The 17,974-nt window shown below is 40.3% G+C and overlaps 1 protein-coding gene across 2 annotated transcripts in view; it reads right to left on the bottom strand.

The window, feature by feature from the left end:
* LOC138334369 (serine-rich adhesin for platelets-like) overlaps positions 1–13,000 on the bottom strand; it is a 38,953-nt gene extending 25,953 nt beyond the window's left edge. For both annotated transcript variants that reach the window (XM_069283034.1, XM_069283035.1), the window contains exon 1: positions 11,782–13,000. In XM_069283034.1, the coding sequence (XP_069139135.1) occupies positions 11,782–12,727 (946 nt within the window). In that variant the 5' untranslated portion in view covers positions 12,728–13,000. The remainder of the gene's footprint in view (positions 1–11,781) is intronic.
* Positions 13,001–17,974: the final 4,974 nt, after the last annotated feature.

The following is a 17,974-nucleotide window of genomic DNA, read 5'->3' as shown; positions in this document are numbered from 1 at the left end:
CTGAGTGTATATAACGAGGTGTTTTATTCTGTAGTATTTTACCCAGCTGAGTGTATATAACGAGGTGTTTTTATTCTGTAGTATTTTACCCAGCTGAGTGTATATAACGAGGTGTTTTATTCTGTAGTATTTTACCCAGCTGAGTGTATATAACGAGGTGTTTTTGTTCTGTAGTATTTTACCCAGCTGAGTGTATATAACGAGGTGTTTTATTCTGTAGTATTTTACCCAGCTGAGTGTATATAACGAGGTGTTTTATTCTGTAGTATTTTACCCAGCTGAGTGTATATAACGAGGTGTTTTATTCTGTAGTATTTTACCCAGCTGAGTGTACGTAAACATTTCATTATAAACGAGGTGTTTTATTCTGTAGTATTTTCTGTAGTGTAAAGTTTTGTATTTCCCAGCTGAGTGTATATAACGAGGTGTTTTATTCTGTAGTATTTTACCCAGCTGAGTGTATATAACGAGGTGTTTTATTCTGTAGTATTTTACCCAGCTGAGTGTATATAACGAGGTGTTTTATTCTGTAGTATTTTACCCAGCTGAGTGTATATAACGAGGTGTTTTATTCTGTAGTATTTTACCCAGCTGAGTGTATATAACGAGGTGTTTTATTCTGTAGTATTTTACCCAGCTGAGTGTATATAACGAGGTGTTTTATTCTGTAGTATTTTACACAGCTGTGTGTATATAACGAGGTGTTTTATTCTGTAGTATTTTACCCAGCTGAGTGTATATAACGAGGTGTTTTATTCTGTAGTATTTTACCCAGCTGAGTGTAAAACGTGGTTGTATATTTAACGAGGTGTTTTTATTCTGTAGTATTTTACCCAGCTGAGTGTATATAACGAGGTGTTTTATTCTGTAGTATTTTACCCAGCTGAGTGTATATAACGAGGTGTTTTATTCTGTAGTATTTTACCCAGCTGAGTGTATATAACGAGGTGTTTTATTCTGTAGTATTTTACCCAGCTGAGTGTATATAACGAGGTGTTTTATTCTGTAGTATTTTACCCAGCTGAGTGTATATAACGAGGTGTTTTATTCTGTAGTATTTTACCCAGCTGAGTGTATATAACGAGGTGTTTTATTCTGTAGTATTTCCAGCTGAGTGTATTAACGAGGTGTTTTATTCTGTAGTATTTTACCCAGCTGAGTGTATATAACGAGGTGTTTTATTCTGTATATTTTACCCAGCTGAGTGTATATAACGAGGTGTTTTATTCTGTAGTATTTTACCCAGCTGAGTGTGTTTTATTCTGTAGTATTTTCCCAGCTGAGTGTATATAACGAGGTGTTTTATTCTGTAGTATTTTTCCAGCTGAGTGTATCTAACGAGGTGTTTTATTCTGTAGTATTTAGCCATGCTGTGTGACGTAAACATTTCAATAATTAGGTTATTTTTTACGTATGTGTGGACACATAACACATCTAGTGTTTATAAATCAGTGAGAAAATTCTGCCCTGTGTAATAACAAGACAGGTCATTAGTCACACGTGCCAGGGGACCCAGCTAACGTCCCACATCGAAATTAATCAACACGCTTTACCTTTTAAATGAACAAGCGAAAATAATGGCATATAAAAACAGGAATAAAACAAGTCCCAACAAAAACCACCTATAGCATACGATGACATCATGAAGATGTGTATGTGGCTATATTGATAATAAAAGATAGAACTTCAAAGAATTATGAACTTAAAAAAATAATAATAAAAGCAAAACGTTTATATTTCCTGAATGATTTTAACATCGAAGCCGGCCTATGACATCTCATTTGTGTTTAACATATCTGCAATTTTTCCTGAAGACCTGTAATTGTGTCAGTTATCAAAAGGAATAACCTGTTTGCTATGGTCCTTAATATCTTCATTGCACTACAAAATACAGCGGAGCTGGTGCAATCCTCCGCGGGTCTTCAGTGAATTTTATGGTCATGTATTTTACACATGCACAGAAATAGGAGGAAGTATTATTAACTGACATAGCACAAAACAGGAAACATGTAAAGGCCACTTGACTTTTGATCACACGTTCAGAATCTATTTGAATACGCCAATAGATAATCCAGTTAAATCCTTTTAGAACGCTTCATACATTGTAGCTGTCATTTAACGACATAGGTAGTGGACAATTCATTGTTATAGCGTAATCCCACTGGAATTTGTACACATAAGCCTGACATCTTAATTACCTTTTTCTTCCCTTTGTTTCATTTGTCTTGACACAAGGGTTAGCAAATCGCTAATTGCGACACGTTTATTTGCTTCAGAAACAAAACGATGAACTATAATAAATGACGCATACAGTCTTTGTACCCAGGACGGATCAAGAAGGATAACACAGGAAAGAAAAACATGCCAATAGTTTCAGATCACTCCCATAAAAACCCATAGATGTAACAAACAATAAAACTGCTGCATATTATATAACGAATTAGACAGCTCTTCAACATTTAAACCATGGACCTACTGTTTGTTTTATAGAGGATGACGATATAGCATTGTAGCAATGGCTGTACAAAGGGTAGTGACAAGTTGTTTCATACCTCATATGTACTATTGAGAATGGTATGGTAACCAAGGCAACAGAAAGGGGAATAAGGATACTTGAGAAGTAGAAAGTTAACCGTTAAAGTTGTATTTCTTGTAATTTTCACTGAAACGATATGTCGTTTTAACATTTGATATTAGAACATGGTCAGGTATCTCCCTAAAACCATATATCAGCCCATAAGGAAGCCGATATCTAGGGATCATATATTTCTGGTTTTAAATAAAACGCCTTTGATCACCACCATGTTCAGTACCTTCGGGTTATGTCGGAATTCCGGATCGTATCACGTGACTGACGTCCACACGTCCTGCACGTGGCGATTCAGGTAACTAGCGTAAGCGCACATATGTTTGTTTACGTTTTCCTTCTGGTTAATATGAGCAAATCGTGCTGGTATATGTCCACAGAGCGAGTATTTGAACCATCCAATTCACGCATTGACGTAATTCAATATTGTGTGTATCAAATATTGTAATATGCGAGCATTGTTTTCTTTGTAGATCCAGTCTGCTGAGGTCGACCACATGTTTTGTTTAAGGTTCATGTAATGGCTTTAAACAGTGATATTTTGCAAGCCTAAAACTCATTACTGTGCTGCAATTGAACAGAACTAATTTCATTAATTGTTGGTATATACCCTGGCTAACTGTCAGTCTTACTGTTGATATGTAATTTGTGAAGCTGCGTGTAAAATACAGTAAAATATGAGAAAAATGTATATTTCTGGAGAAGACATAGAACTCGTGTGAATTGCATTGATGGAACCAAATAATCATGCCATCGTGTTCAGTTGTGAATATGCCAGGTACTCCAACAGTTTGTTTGGCAAAATCGGACCAGCAAATAGCGCAGAAGCCTAGTGTAGTAAATGCAAATGGCTGCTATAAATGGCGGATCGAAAATATCGCATATAAGAAGCCATCTCAATTGATACAAATGTTTTTATAGACACCATAAGGTACTCTGAACATAACAAGAAGACTCTTCACGAAAAAAATAGTTCAAACAATCTGTTTGGGGCGAAAAATGCAAATTTCTGGAAAGAGCCTCAAAGTCCACATTTTAACTATTTTTTTCGTAAATATTCTTCTTGTCATGTTCAGTGTACCTTATAGTGTATATAAGAGCACTTGTATCAATTAAAATGTCTTCTTATATGCTATATTTGTGATCCGCCATTTAAAGCAGCCATTTGCATTTACAACAATACGCTCCTGCGCTATTCGCTGGTCCGATTTTGCCAAACAAACTGTTGGAGTACCTGGCATAGTCACTACTGAACACGATAGCACGTTTATTTGGTGACATCAATGCAATTCACACGAGTTCTATGTCTTCTCCAGAAATATACATTTTTCTCTTATTTTACTGAAATTTACAAGCAGTTTCACAAATTACTTATCAACAGTAAGACTGACAGTTAGCCAGGGTATATACCAACAATTAATGAAATCAGTTCTGTTCAATTGCAGCACAGTAATGCGTTTTAGGCTTGCAAAATATCACTGGTTAAAGCCATTACATGAACCTTAAGAAAAATTGTTGGCATTTCTCTTGGTGTTACTTCGAGATTGTCGCAGCGACGTTCGGAAGAGTTCGGAATGATTCGGCATCTTTCGAGCCTATTTTTTACGTGTACATGTTAAAAAATTACTTTTAAAATTAAAATACTTCCTGTACTGCAACTTCACAAAAAGTGGTAAAATTAAAAAATTCAAACCTCGGACAGACGGAGAAAAATGTGTATAGCACCTAAACAGTTTTTACTATGACAAAAAGAGCGAAAGTGATAGACCATACAACTTAAAATAACGTAATATGAGCATAGCTGAAGCTCAAACCATAGAAGCCATTTTTTCTGCAGTAGGGACAAATTTTAGAGTTTTATTCAGAGCGAATGGATTCCAACATTTCTGTCATGGGAAATAGTTGGATAAATCATGGTCGGATATCCCTTCGATAAAGTAGTGTGGATAGAAGCATTAGAAAGTCTGCATGGGTAGTATATCGGCACAGGCTATTGCAAAGAACAATCTGGGCTTAGTCAAGAAATCGCTCTTGATTCTGCCCTAGACTTCATGAAACTCGCAATACCACGAGATGATAAAAGGAAGAACCTGAAGGTTGCAGAGCTGGTGGTGGACCACCCAAAGCTGGTGGTGGACCATCCTAAGCTGGTGGTGGACCACCCTAAGCTGGTGGTGGACCACCCTGAGCTGGTGGTGGACCACCCTAAGCTGGTGGTGGACCACCCTAAGCTGGTGGTGGACCACCCTAAGCTGGTGGTGGACCACCCTAAGCTGGTGGTGGACCACGCTGAGCTGGTGGTGGACCACGCTGAGCTGGTGGTGGACCACCCTAAGCTGGTGGTGGACCACGCTGAGCTGGTGGTGGACCACCCTAAGCTGGTGGTGGACCACGCTGAGCTGGTGGTGGACCACCCTAAGCTGGTGGTGGACCACCCTAAGCTGGTGGTGGACCATCCTAAGCTGCTGGTGGACCACCCTGAGCTGGTGGTGGACCACCCTGAGCTGGTGGTGGACCACCCTGAGCTGGTGGTGGACTACAGCGGATACCGTGTGGCCTGAAGGTTGCTGAGCTGGTGGTGGACCACGCTAAGCTGGTGGTGGACCACGCTAAGCTGGTGGTGGACCACCCTAAGCTGGTGGTGGACCACCCTAAGCTGGTGGTGGACCACCCTAAGCTGGTGGTGGACCACCCTAAGCTGGTGGTGGACCACCCTAAGCTGGTGGTGGACCACCCTTAGCTGGTGGTGGACCACCCTAAGCTGGTGGTGGACCCACCCTAAGCTGGTGGTGGACCACCCTAAGCTGGTGGTGGACCACCCTAAGCTGGTGGTGGACCACCCTAAGCTGGTGGTGGACCACCCTAAGCTGGTGGTGGACCACCCTAAGCTGGTGGTGGACCACCCTAAGCTGGTGGTGGACCACCCTAAGCTGGTGGTGGACCACCCTAAGCTGGTGGTGGACCACCCTGAGCTGGTGGTGGACTACCCTAAGCTGGTGGTGGACCACCCTAAGCTGGTGGTGGACTACCCTGAGCTGGTGGTGGACTACCCTAAGCTGGTGGTGGACTACCCTAAGCTGGTGGTGGACCACCCTGAGCTGGTGGTGGACCACCCTAAGCTGGTGGTGGACTACCCTAAGCTGGTGGTGGACTACCCTAAGCTGGTGGTGGACCACCCTAAGCTGGTGGTGGACCACCCTAAGCTGGTGGTGGACCACCCTAAGCTGGTGGTGGACCACCCTAAGCTGGTGGTGGACCACCCTAAGCTGGTGGTGGACCACCCTAAGCTGGTGGTGGACCACCCTAAGCTGGTGGTGGACCACCCTGAGCTGGTGGTGGACCACCCTAAGCTGGTGGTGGACCACCCTAAGCTGGTGGTGGACCACCCTAAGCTGGTGGTGGACCACCCTAAGCTGGTGGTGGACCACCCTAAGCTGGTGGTGGACCACCCTGAGCTGGTGGTGGACCACCCTGAGCTGGTGGTGGACCACCCTAAGCTGGTGGTGGACCACCCTGAGCTGGTGGTGGACCACCCTAAGCTGGTGGTGGACTACCCTGAGCTGGTGGTGGACTACCCTAAGCTGGTGGTGGACTACCCTAAGCTGGTGGTGGACCACCCTAAGCTGGTGGTGGACCACCCTAAGCTGGTGGTGGACCACCCTGAGCTGGTGGTGGACCACCCTAAGCTGGTGGTGGACCACCCTGAGCTGGTGGTGGACCACCCTAAGCTGGTGGTGGACTACCCTGAGCTGGTGGTGGACCACCCTAAGCTGGTGGTGGACTACCCTAAGCTGGTGGTGGACTACCCTGAGCTGGTGGTGGACTACCCTAAGCTGGTGGTGGACCACCCTAAGCTGGTGGTGGACCACCCTGAGCTGGTGGTGGACCACCCTAAGCTGGTGGTGGACCACCCTAAGCTGGTGGTGGACCACCCTAAGCTGGTGGTGGACCACCCTAAGCTGGTGGTGGACCACCCTAAGCTGGTGGTGGACCACCCTGAGCTGGTGGTGGAACCCTAAGCTGGACCACCCTAAGCTGGTGGTGGACCACGCTGGCTGGTGGTGACCACCCTAAGCTGGTGGTGGACCACCCTAAGCTGGTGGTGGACTACCCTTAAGCTGGTGGTGGACCACCCTGAAGCTGGTGGTGGACCACCCTAAGCTGGTGGTGGACCACCCTAAGCTGGTGGTGGACCACCCTAAGCTGGTGGTGGACCACCCTAAGCTGGTGGTGGACCACCCTAAGCTGGTGGTGGACCACCCTGAAGCTGGTGGTGGACCACCCTAAGCTGGTGGTGGACCACCCTAAGCTGGTGGTGGACCACCCTGAGCTGGTGGTGGACCACCCTAAGCTGGTGGTGGACCACCCTAAGCTGGTGTGGACTACCCTGAGCTGGTGGGTGGACCTACAGCTGAAGCCTGTGGTGGACTACTGAGCTGGTGGTGGACTACAGCGGATACCGTGTGGCACCCTAAGCTGGTGGTGGACTACAGCGGATACCGTGTGGCACCCTGAGCTGGTGGTGGACTACAGCGGATACCGTGTGGCACCCTGAGCTGGTGGTGGACTACAGCGGATACCGTGTGGCACCCTGAGCTGGTGGTGGACTACAGCGGATACCGTGTGGCACCCTGAGCTGGTGGTGGACTACAGCGGATACCGTGTGGCACCCTGAGCTGGTGGTGGACTACAGCGGATACCGTGTGGCACCCTGAGCTGGTGGTGGACTACAGCGGATACCGTGTGGCACCCTGAGCTGGTGGTGGACTACAGCGGATACCGTGTGGCACTGACAATCAAACATCGAAGGACATAAACTAACAAAGGACAAAACAAAGAGAACGACCAGCTACTCGTAAGATTAGTCAGAAAACTAACAAAGGAATGTACAAAACAAAGAACGACCAAGCTACTCGTAAGATTAGTCAGAAAACGAAAGCTACTCGTAAGATTAGTCAGAAAACTACCAAGCTACTCGTAAGATTAGTCAGAAAACTACCAAGCTACTCGTAAGATTAGTCAGAAAACTAACAAAGGAATGTACAAAACAAAGAACGACCAAGCTACTCGTAAGATTAGTCAGAAAACTACCAAGCTACTCGTAAGATTAGTCAGAAAACTACCAAGCTACTCGTAAGATTAGTCAGAAAACTAACAAAGGAATGTACAAAACAAAGAACGACCAAGCTACTCGTAAGATTAGTCAGAAAACTAACAAAGGAATGTACAAAAACAAAGATACGACCACGAAAGAACGACCAAGCTACTCGTAAGATTAGTCAGAAAACTAACAAAGGAATGTACAAAACAAAGAACGACCAAGCTACTCGTAAGATTAGTCAGAAAACTACCAAGCTACTCGTAAGATTAGTCAGAAAACTACCAAGCTACTCGTAAGATTAGTCAGAAAACTAACAAAGGAATGTACAAAACAAAGAACGACCAAGCTACTCGTAAGATTAGTCAGAAAACTACCAAGCTACTCGTAAGATTAGTCAGAAAACTAACAAAGGAATGTACAAAACAAAGAACTACCAAGCTACTCGTAAGATTAGTCAGAAAACTACCAAGCTACTCGTAAGATTAGTCAGAAAACTAACAAAGGAATGTACAAAACAAAGAACGACCAAGCTACTCGTAAGATTAGTCAGAAAACTAACAAAGGAATGTACAAAACAAAGAACGACCAAGCTACTCGTAAGATTAGTCAGAAAACTAACAAAGGAATGTACAAAACAAAGAACGACCAAGCTACTCGTAAGATTAGTCAGAAAACTACCAAGCTACTCGTAAGATTAGTCAGAAAACTACCAAGCTACTCGTAAGATTAGTCAGAAAACTACCAAGCTACTCGTAAGATTAGTCAGAAAACTACCAAGCTACTCGTAAGATTAGTCAGAAAACTACCAAGCTACTCGTAAGATTAGTCAGAAAACTAACAAAGGAATGTACAAAACAAAGAACGACCAAGCTACTCGTAAGATTAGTCAGAAAACTAACAAAGGAATGTACAAAACAAAGAACGACCAAGCTACTCGTAAGATTAGTCAGAAAACTAACAAAGGAATGTACAAAACAAAGAACGACCAAGCTACTCGTAAGATTAGTCAGAAAACTACCAAGCTACTCGTAAGATTAGTCAGAAAACTACCAAGCTACTCGTAAGATTAGTCAGAAAACTAACAAAGGAATGTACAAAACAAAGAACGACCAAGCTACTCGTAAGATTAGTCAGAAAACTTAGGCTTCATAATATCAGACCTTGCTAAACAGAGTTAAGCAATTGCGCCAAAGAAAAAAACCTAATGGTTCCGTTCGTTTGTTCCAATGTCATTTACGAATGCGTGTAGTTTACAGTAATGAAGGAAAGGGTTCCTTGCTTAAACAATATCGACAAATGGCGGATTTAAGTCGGTTATAACGAGACGTAAAACCAAAAACCTTCATGAACAATTATTTTCAACGCTGTGTTTTAATAGAATTTACGTCGATTCTGATAAGAATGTAACATGTACATCTTCATGTCGGAATTGAATTCCTTGCTGCACTCTTACCCTGGAGAGAGCCCGGATGTTGCTATTGTCCCGTAAAAACTTGGCATTCTCGGCCAGTAAACGGTCACATGACATTAAACTTCTGGGCGAATCACAGTCGAGAAAGCTCCATATCCATTTACTTTCACAGGAATCTCAAGTGCTCAAATATTTACAAGTTGTGCTCTTCTGAACTGTTTTATGAGCGCTAATATGATAGTAATATCTTCTGGCTCCTTTCTTCTGGGTAAACTGCAATTTAACTGTTAGGTTTGACCGCGGAGGCGAGACCACTTCTATATTCTTTGTTTGTTTTAAAATCACACGGCTTGTTAGCATGCAGTGACAGGGAGTGATTGACCGACAGAGACCTGCAATCTAGGTTGGTGTGAAATCAAACGTGATGTGTAACATTTTTTTTTATTAAGAAGTTGCTTATATCGCTCTTGAATTAATAGCAAATATTTTTGTTACTAATTACGTCTTACGTAAAACGACCGTCAATACGTGAAAACGTCAAATTATCAATAGAAATATTAGAAATGATAGGTAAAATGTTTTTGAAAGAAGACCTTAAATGTCAATGTTGGTTCTTGAATAAGAATTAGATTGAAAGCAAAGAAACATCATTTCACATGGATATTTAGAGAATGAAGAAAGGCAGGACAATTTAGCAATTTAAAATTGCCTAACATATTAGAATATTAAATATGCTCCCCCACCGACATAGCATAAACAATGGTTATCATCTGTATATATATATATCTCATTAAAACAAAAATCCAAATAAATTAATATGTTTTGTTTTGAACACAAAATACAAATCGAATTATTTGCTTTACTTTTGTTGTCTGCACAATCAGTACCTTACTCCATATAGGAATATGATTTTTCGGGACACAATTATTTTATTTTATTAAATGATTTTATTCTGAAATAAAATAAGAAGCTCAAACTTTCCGATAATGGTAATAGTGTAACCTAAGTAACTTTTGGTACCACAGAAAAACACTAATTCGTCTGCACCTGTTTTAAATAGATAAAACAAACACCATTGGTCGGCAGTGTAGTATCTTTAAGTTGTGATCCCGCGGAGACAAAGCTAACCAGTCTGGTTATGTTGACATTGTGCTGTTGACACGATGGGGAGGTTATAACTCCAGAACGGCAGTAAATCTGGGCCATGTCGGCAGGGAACACGAAATTTATGACAAGAAAAACAAACCGTAAAGTCGCAAAGTTCATATGGACAGTAATATTAAATTTGGTACATCTAGAAAATATGGTCTCTTGTCAGTAGGTAAACCCACACTTACACATGTTCTATGTAAATATAGGTATTTAAGTTATCAAAACATCATATTTCATTCCGACGCAGAGTTCTATATGACAAAAGAAAACAATCCAAAAAAGTACTGTCACCCGTTAGTTTATTTTATATGTCGATAAATCACTTCTTTGGTGCACTAGAACAGAACTAAGTTGATCAAAAGTGCGTACGCATCATTGTCAACCTTCGGTATCGCTCTTGTCCACATCGAATCCTTTTTGGAATTGGCATACAAACGACGGTCGAAAGTATCCCGATTTCATACTTAAAAAAAGGGGTCCAATCGTTGTATTTGGGGCAAAACATACAGGTTTGTAGAAAAAAGACTCAAAGTCATAAATCTGTTTTCTTCAAAATTGTCTCAAAATTGTCTTATCTCAAATATATCACATATTTCGTGGATTTGTAATTTTTCACCCAGACATATGGTATGTTTCATTCAGACATAGTTCTCATGAAGTTCACCGATGAAGTCAAATTCCGAAAATAGTTGTGTCATTACAGGTGACCATGCATCCCACACAATCTAATATTTCAAGGTGTAACGCGTAAGATAAAATTATCTCGGTAAAAAGTTCATCAAATTACATTGAAATTTTCAAGGTTATGTGACGATACCTTTATCATCTAGCATAAATTATCCTTTTAAACTGTTGAAGGCGTTTTGCGAACATTCTGTGCATGAAAGTTTGATTATGTGCAGATGTAAGCTAAACTCCGTAAACTCGGTAGTTGAATGATAAATTCGACTTCACAGTCCTATGACACAGATCCCAGGCGCCATTTGAAATATCCCTTATAATCAGCATAGCTAATTAGGATTTATTTAGCATGGTTTTTTTTTTTTTTTTTTTTTTTTTGGGGGGGGGGGGTTCAGTCACCAGGAGACATTAAAATTATATAGCATGTTTCTTAACCTGTAAATAGCAGACAATTTTCACGTTTTGGGCTATTTCCAAGGACAAATTCCACTCGCCATTTCAAATATCCCCTGTAATCTTCATAACCAATGATCATGTTTATGGCATGTTTCCTATAAATGAGACAGTTTGCATATTTTGGACTATGTACATTTTCGGCCTATAAGTTTTTGGACTATGATACGTTTTTGGACTATGACAATGTTTTGGACTATGATACGTTTTTGGACTATGGCAAGGTTTTGGACTATGATACGTTTTTGGACTATTTGACTATGATACGCTTTTGGACTATGACAAGGTTTTGGACTATTTGACTATGATACGCTTTTGGACTATGACAAGGTTTTGGACTATGATACGTTTTTGGACTATGATACGTTTTTGGACTATGATAAGTTTTTTACTTACCGTCTTTAATGACGGTCCCGTCCCAGCACGGAAGCGTTAGACTGTGGTATCTGCGCATGCCCGTCCCCTGCGTCGGAAGTCTCAGAGTCTTTCCGTCCATCACAACAGGGCCATAGTACGAAATACATCGATCAGTCGGTCCCAAACCTTTGTCGTCCATCCTCTTATCTGTATCCGTGTCGGAGGAGGAAGAAGAGGATGACGACGACGAGGAGGAAGAAGATGTCTTGCGTTTCTTTTTCTTTTTTTGTCGTTTGCTTCGATCTTTTTTGTCGTCCTCATATGTCTTCTTTTTGTTGCTCTCGTCATTTTCTGATATCTTTTCATCCTCGTATTTAATATCATCATTACGCAATATTTCTGTGGAATGTGCTTTTGCAACCGGAAGTGTAGGTGTTAATGGAGGTGTAGTCTTTGTTCCTACGAAACCTTCTGCAAACGACGCCGAAACAGGACGAATGTTCATTTCGGCACTCACAACTCTTCTTCGAGGAATAGTTTCTATTTCGTCCCTTGGTCGAAATATTGGCGTTGTTTGCTCGGCAAGTTGGCTCTCTCGATTTCCAGCTACGGTGTTACTTACTCTTCCTTCAGTGTTAACCATTACCCGTTGCTCCGTGTTCGATCCTCTTCTAGGGAAACTATCACTACGCTCGGGCTGACTGGAAGTAGAATGGTTAGAACTTTTCGGACTTTTTGGGCTTCCCTTTGACTTCCGCTTAAATTTTTCGCTGATTGAACGTGCAAGATCTTGACCATAAGTAAAGCTTAAAGGTCGTATCCGCTTTTTACTAACTTTTGGAGGGGTGTCCTCGGAATTCGCTCTCCGCATCTCAACCTGTTCCTCTTCCGATAACTTCCGGTAGGTTCCTTGTTGTTCATCTTTCGCATTGAAAATTGTATCTGAATACTTGCCGAAGCTAGATCTCTTCTTCAACAAACTCATTGTATTAATTATTCTAATCACGACTTATTCTAATTAGTCCGTACAATAAACAGGTCACATAGTGACTACACAGTAAGCATTTATTACTTAATTAGAAGCATGTCATGTCCAGGTTTACCATGACACACATTTCGAAAACGATAGTTCTGAAAAATTCCAATAATGTGTTTTCATCTATCCAACCGAAATATCCGAAATACTTGGTTTAAGACAGACAAACTTGCTTAGCCTAGAAATGAGTAGGCCTCAGGTATGCCCATCAGCGACTGTGGCCAGGTGTAACGTCGACTGGTGTTTTACTGCGAAATGTTGTATATTTAACCTGAAAATTAGGTATGCGTGGTACGACAGAGAAAGCACGTCAAGGAATTTCTAATGCGGCTCTACACAGGCCCCATAAAACAATAACAAGGTTATCTTAGACCAAAGCTGATCGGTAAAATTTACTGGTTAATTATGTTTACAGTGATAAAGTGTGGAGACTGTGATACTGTAGGTAAACACACACATAGGTATAAACATAGTACAGGACACTCTCATTTCAGGGAGTCTGTATTAGGTAGACATCAATGAATGAATGAATGAATGGAAAAATTAATGAACAAATTGGCATATTCATTAATTCATTCATTCATATGCCCATTCGTTCATTATTTTTCCATTCATTCATTCATTCATTCATTCATTCATTCATTCATTCATTCATTCATTCAATCATTTATTCATTCATTTAATAACTTGTTAATTCATTCATATTCATTCATTCATTCATTCATATTCCATGCAGTCATTCAATTCATTCATTTATTAGTTTAATCAATTATTCAGTTATTCAATCAATCAATCATTCATTCATTCATTCATTCATTCATTCAAATCATAGTTGTCCATTCATTCTCTATATGAAATCATTAAAATATCCATTATACTTTAGATATCATCCCATTTATCATACCTGTAAGTACATTGTAGATCATGAATTGCCCATTAGGGCATTGACCAGGAAATTCATACCTCTTCTTCGTGTAGCTTACACATATATGTTATATATATGAATAAATAGAGACATAGAAAACAATGGTGACAGAAATGAACAGATATCAATTTTATTTTGCATTTTACAGTTTTGTCATGTTAGGTAAGTATGACTGTAGGCCGTAGGTAAATAACAAATAAGTAACAAATAATTGACACATGATTCCTGACATTATTCTTTCTGTTACCATGACATTTGTGTTTTGTTCAATCCTCTTCATGTTGGATGTTGTTTATGTTCAATTAACATATACGTTGCTAAAATGTTCTGTACACATGGGGTATTTATACTGCTGAAATGTTCTGTTACCATGGGGGTATTTATACTGCTGAAATGTTCTGTTACCATGGGAGTATTTATACTGCTGAAATGTTCTGTTACCATGGGAGTATTTATACTGCTGAAATGTTCTGTTACCATGGGGGTATTTATACTGCTGAAATGTTCTGTTACCATGGGGGTATTTATACTGCTGAAATGTTCTGTTACCATGGGGGTATTTATACTGCTGAAATGTTCTGTTACCATGGGGGTATTTATACTGCTGAAATGTTCTGTTACCATGGGGTATTTATACTGCTGAAATGTTCTGTTACCATGGGGTATTTATACTGCTGAAATGTTCTGTTACCATGGGGGTATTTATACTGCTGAAATGTTCTGTTACCATGGGGGTATTTATACTGCTGAAATGTTCTGTTACCATGGGGGTATTTATACTGCTGAAATGTTCTGTTACCATGGGGGTATTTATACTGCTGAAATGTTCTGTTACCATGGAGGTATTTATACTGCTGAAATGTTCTGTTACCATGGGGTATTTATACTGCTGAAATGTTCTGTTACCATGGGGTATTTTATACTGCTGAAATGTTCTGTTACCATGGGAGGTATTTATACTGCTGAAATGTTCTGTTACCATGGGGGTATTTATACTGCTGAAATGTTCTGTTACCATGGGGGTATTTATACTGCTGAAATGTTCTGTTACCATGGGGGTATTTATACTGCTGAAATGTTCTGTTACCATGGGGGTATTTATACTGCTGAAATGTTCTGTTACCATGGGAGGTATTTATACTGCTGAAATGTTCTGTTACCATGGAGTATTTATACTGCTGAAATGTTCTGTTACCATGGGGGTATTTATACTGCTGAAATGTTCTGTTACCATGGGGGTATTTATACTGCTGAAATGTTCTGTTACCATGGGGGTATTTATACTGCTGAAATGTTCTGTTACCATGGGGGTATTTATACTGCTGAAATATTCTGTTACCATGGGGTATTTATACTGCTGAAATGTTCTGTTACCATGGAGATATTTATACTGCTGAAATGTTCTGTTACCATGGGGTATTTATACTGCTGAAATGTTCTGTTACCATGGGGGTATTTATACTGCTGAAATGTTCTGTTACCATGGGGTATTTATACTGCTGAAATGTTCTGTTACCATGGGGGTATTTATACTGCTGAAATGTTCTGTTACCATGGGGTATTTATACTGCTGAAATGTTCTGTTACCATGGGGGTTATTTATACTGCTGAAATGTTCTGTTACCATGGGGGTATTTATACTGCTGAAATGTTCTGTTACCATGGGGGTATTTATACTGCTGAAATGTTCTGTTACCATGGGGGTATTTATACTGCTGAAATGTTCTGTTACCATGGGGGTATTTATACTGCTGAAATGTTCTGTTACCATGGGGTATTTATACTGCTGAAATGTTCTGTTACCATAGGGGTATTTATACTGCTGAAATGTTCTGTTACCATGGGGGTATTTATACTGCTGAAATGTTCTGTTACCATGGGGTATTTATACTGCTGAAATGTTCTGTTACCATGGGGGTATTTATACTGCTGAAATGTTCTGTTACCATGGGGGTATTTATACTGCTGAAATGTTCTGTTACCATGGGAGGTATTTATACTGCTGAATGTTCTGTTTCTGTTACCATGGGGGTATTTATACTGCTGAAATGTTCTGTTACCATGGGGGTATTTATACTGCTGAAATGTTCTGTTACCATGGGGGTATTTATACTGCTGAAATGTTCTGTTACCATGGGGGTATTTATACTGCTGAAATGTTCTGTTACCATGGGGGTATTTATACTGCTGAAATGTTCTGTTACCATGGGGGTATTTATACTGCTGAAATGTTCTGTTACCATGGGGGTATTTATACTGCTGAAATGTTCTGTTACCATGGGGGTATTTATACTGCTGAAATGTTCTGTTACCCATGGGGGTATTTATACTGCTGAAATGTTCTGTTACCATGGGGTATTTATACTGCTGAAATGTTCTGTTACCATGGGGGTATTTATACTGCTGAAATGTTCTGTTACCATGGGGGTATTTATACTGCTGAAATGTTCTGTTACCATGGGGGTATTTATACTGCTGAAATGTTCTGTTACCATGGGGGTATTTATACTGCTGAAATGTTCTGTTACCATGGGGTATTTATACTGCTGAAATGTTCTGTTACCATGGGGGTATTTATACTGCTGAAATGTTCTGTTACCATGGGGGTATTTATACTGCTGAAATGTTCTGTTACCATGGGAGTATTTATACTGCTGAAATGTTCTGTTACCATGGGGGTATTTATACTGCTGAAATGTTCTGTTACCATGGGGTATTTATACTGCTGAAATGTTCTGTTACCATGGGGTATTTATACTGCTGAAATGTTTCTGTTACCATGGGGGTATTTATACTGCTGAAATGTTCTGTTACCATGGGGGTATTTATACTGCTGAAATGTTCTGTTACCATGGGGGTATTTATACTGCTGAAATGTTCTGTTACCATGGGGGTATTTATACTGCTGAAATGTTCTGTTACCATAGGGGTATTTATACTGCTGAAATGTTCTGTTTACCATGGGGGTATTTATACTGCTGAAATGTTCTGTTACCATGGGGGTATTTATACTGCTGAAATGTTCTGTTACCATGGGGGTATTTATACTGCTGAAATGTTCTGTTACCATGGGGGTATTTATACTGCTGAAATGTTCTGTTACCCATGGGGTATTTATACAACAGCTGAAATGTTCTGTTACTATGGGGTATTTATATACTGCTGAAATGTTCTGTTACCATGGGGGTATTTATACTTGCTGAAATGTTCTGTTACCATGGGGGTATTTATACTGCTGAAATGTTCTGTAACCATGGGGGTATTTATACTGCTGAAATGTTCTGTTACCATAGGGTATTTATACTGCTGAAATGTTCTGTTACTATGGGGGTATTTATACTGCTGAAATGTTCTGTTACCATGGGGGTATTTATACTGCTGAAATGTTCTGTTACCATGGGGGTATTTATACTGCTGAAATGTTCTGTTACCATGGGGGTATTTATACTGCTGAAATGTTCTGTTACCATGGGGGTATTTATACTGCTGAAATGTTCTGTTACCATGGGGGTATTTATACTGCTGAAATGTTCTGTTACCATGGGGGTATTTATACTGCTGAAATGTTCTGTTACCATGGGGGTATTTATACTGCTGAAATGTTCTGTTACCATGGGGGTATTTATACTGCTGAAATGTTCTGTTACTATGGGGGTATTTATACTTGCTGAAATGTTCTGTTACCATGGGGTATTTATACTGCTGAAATGTTCTGTTACCATGGGGGTATTTATACTGCTGAAATGTTATCTGTTACCATGGGGGTATCTATACTGCTGAAATGTTCTGTTACCATGGGGGTATTTATACTGCTGAAATGTTCTGTTACCATGGGGGTATTTATACTGCTGAAATGTTCTGTTACCATAGGGGTATTTATACTGCTGAAATGTTCTGTTACCATGGGGGTATTTATATACTGCTGAAATGTTCTGTTACCATGGGGGTATTTATACTGCTGAAATGTTCTGTTACCATGGGGGTATTTATACTGCTGAAATGTTCTGTTACCATGGGGGTATTTATACTGCTGAAATGTTCTGTTACCATGGGTAGTATTTATACTGCTGAAATGTTCTGTTACCATGGGAGTATTTATACTGCTGAAATGTTCTGTTACCATGGGAGTATTTATACTGCTGAAATGTTCTGTTACCATGGGGGTATTTATACTGCTGAAATGTTCTGTTACCATGGGGGTATTTATACTGCTGAAATGTTCTGTTACCATGGGGTATTTATACTGCTGAAATGTTCTGTTACCATGGGGG

The sequence above is a fragment of the Argopecten irradians genome, chromosome 11 (assembly GCF_041381155.1).
Source record: "Argopecten irradians isolate NY chromosome 11, Ai_NY, whole genome shotgun sequence".
Classification (NCBI taxonomy): domain Eukaryota; kingdom Metazoa; phylum Mollusca; class Bivalvia; order Pectinida; family Pectinidae; genus Argopecten; species Argopecten irradians.
The sequence above is the reverse complement of the archived record's forward strand: the minus strand, read 5'-3'. Positions and strand labels throughout refer to the sequence as shown.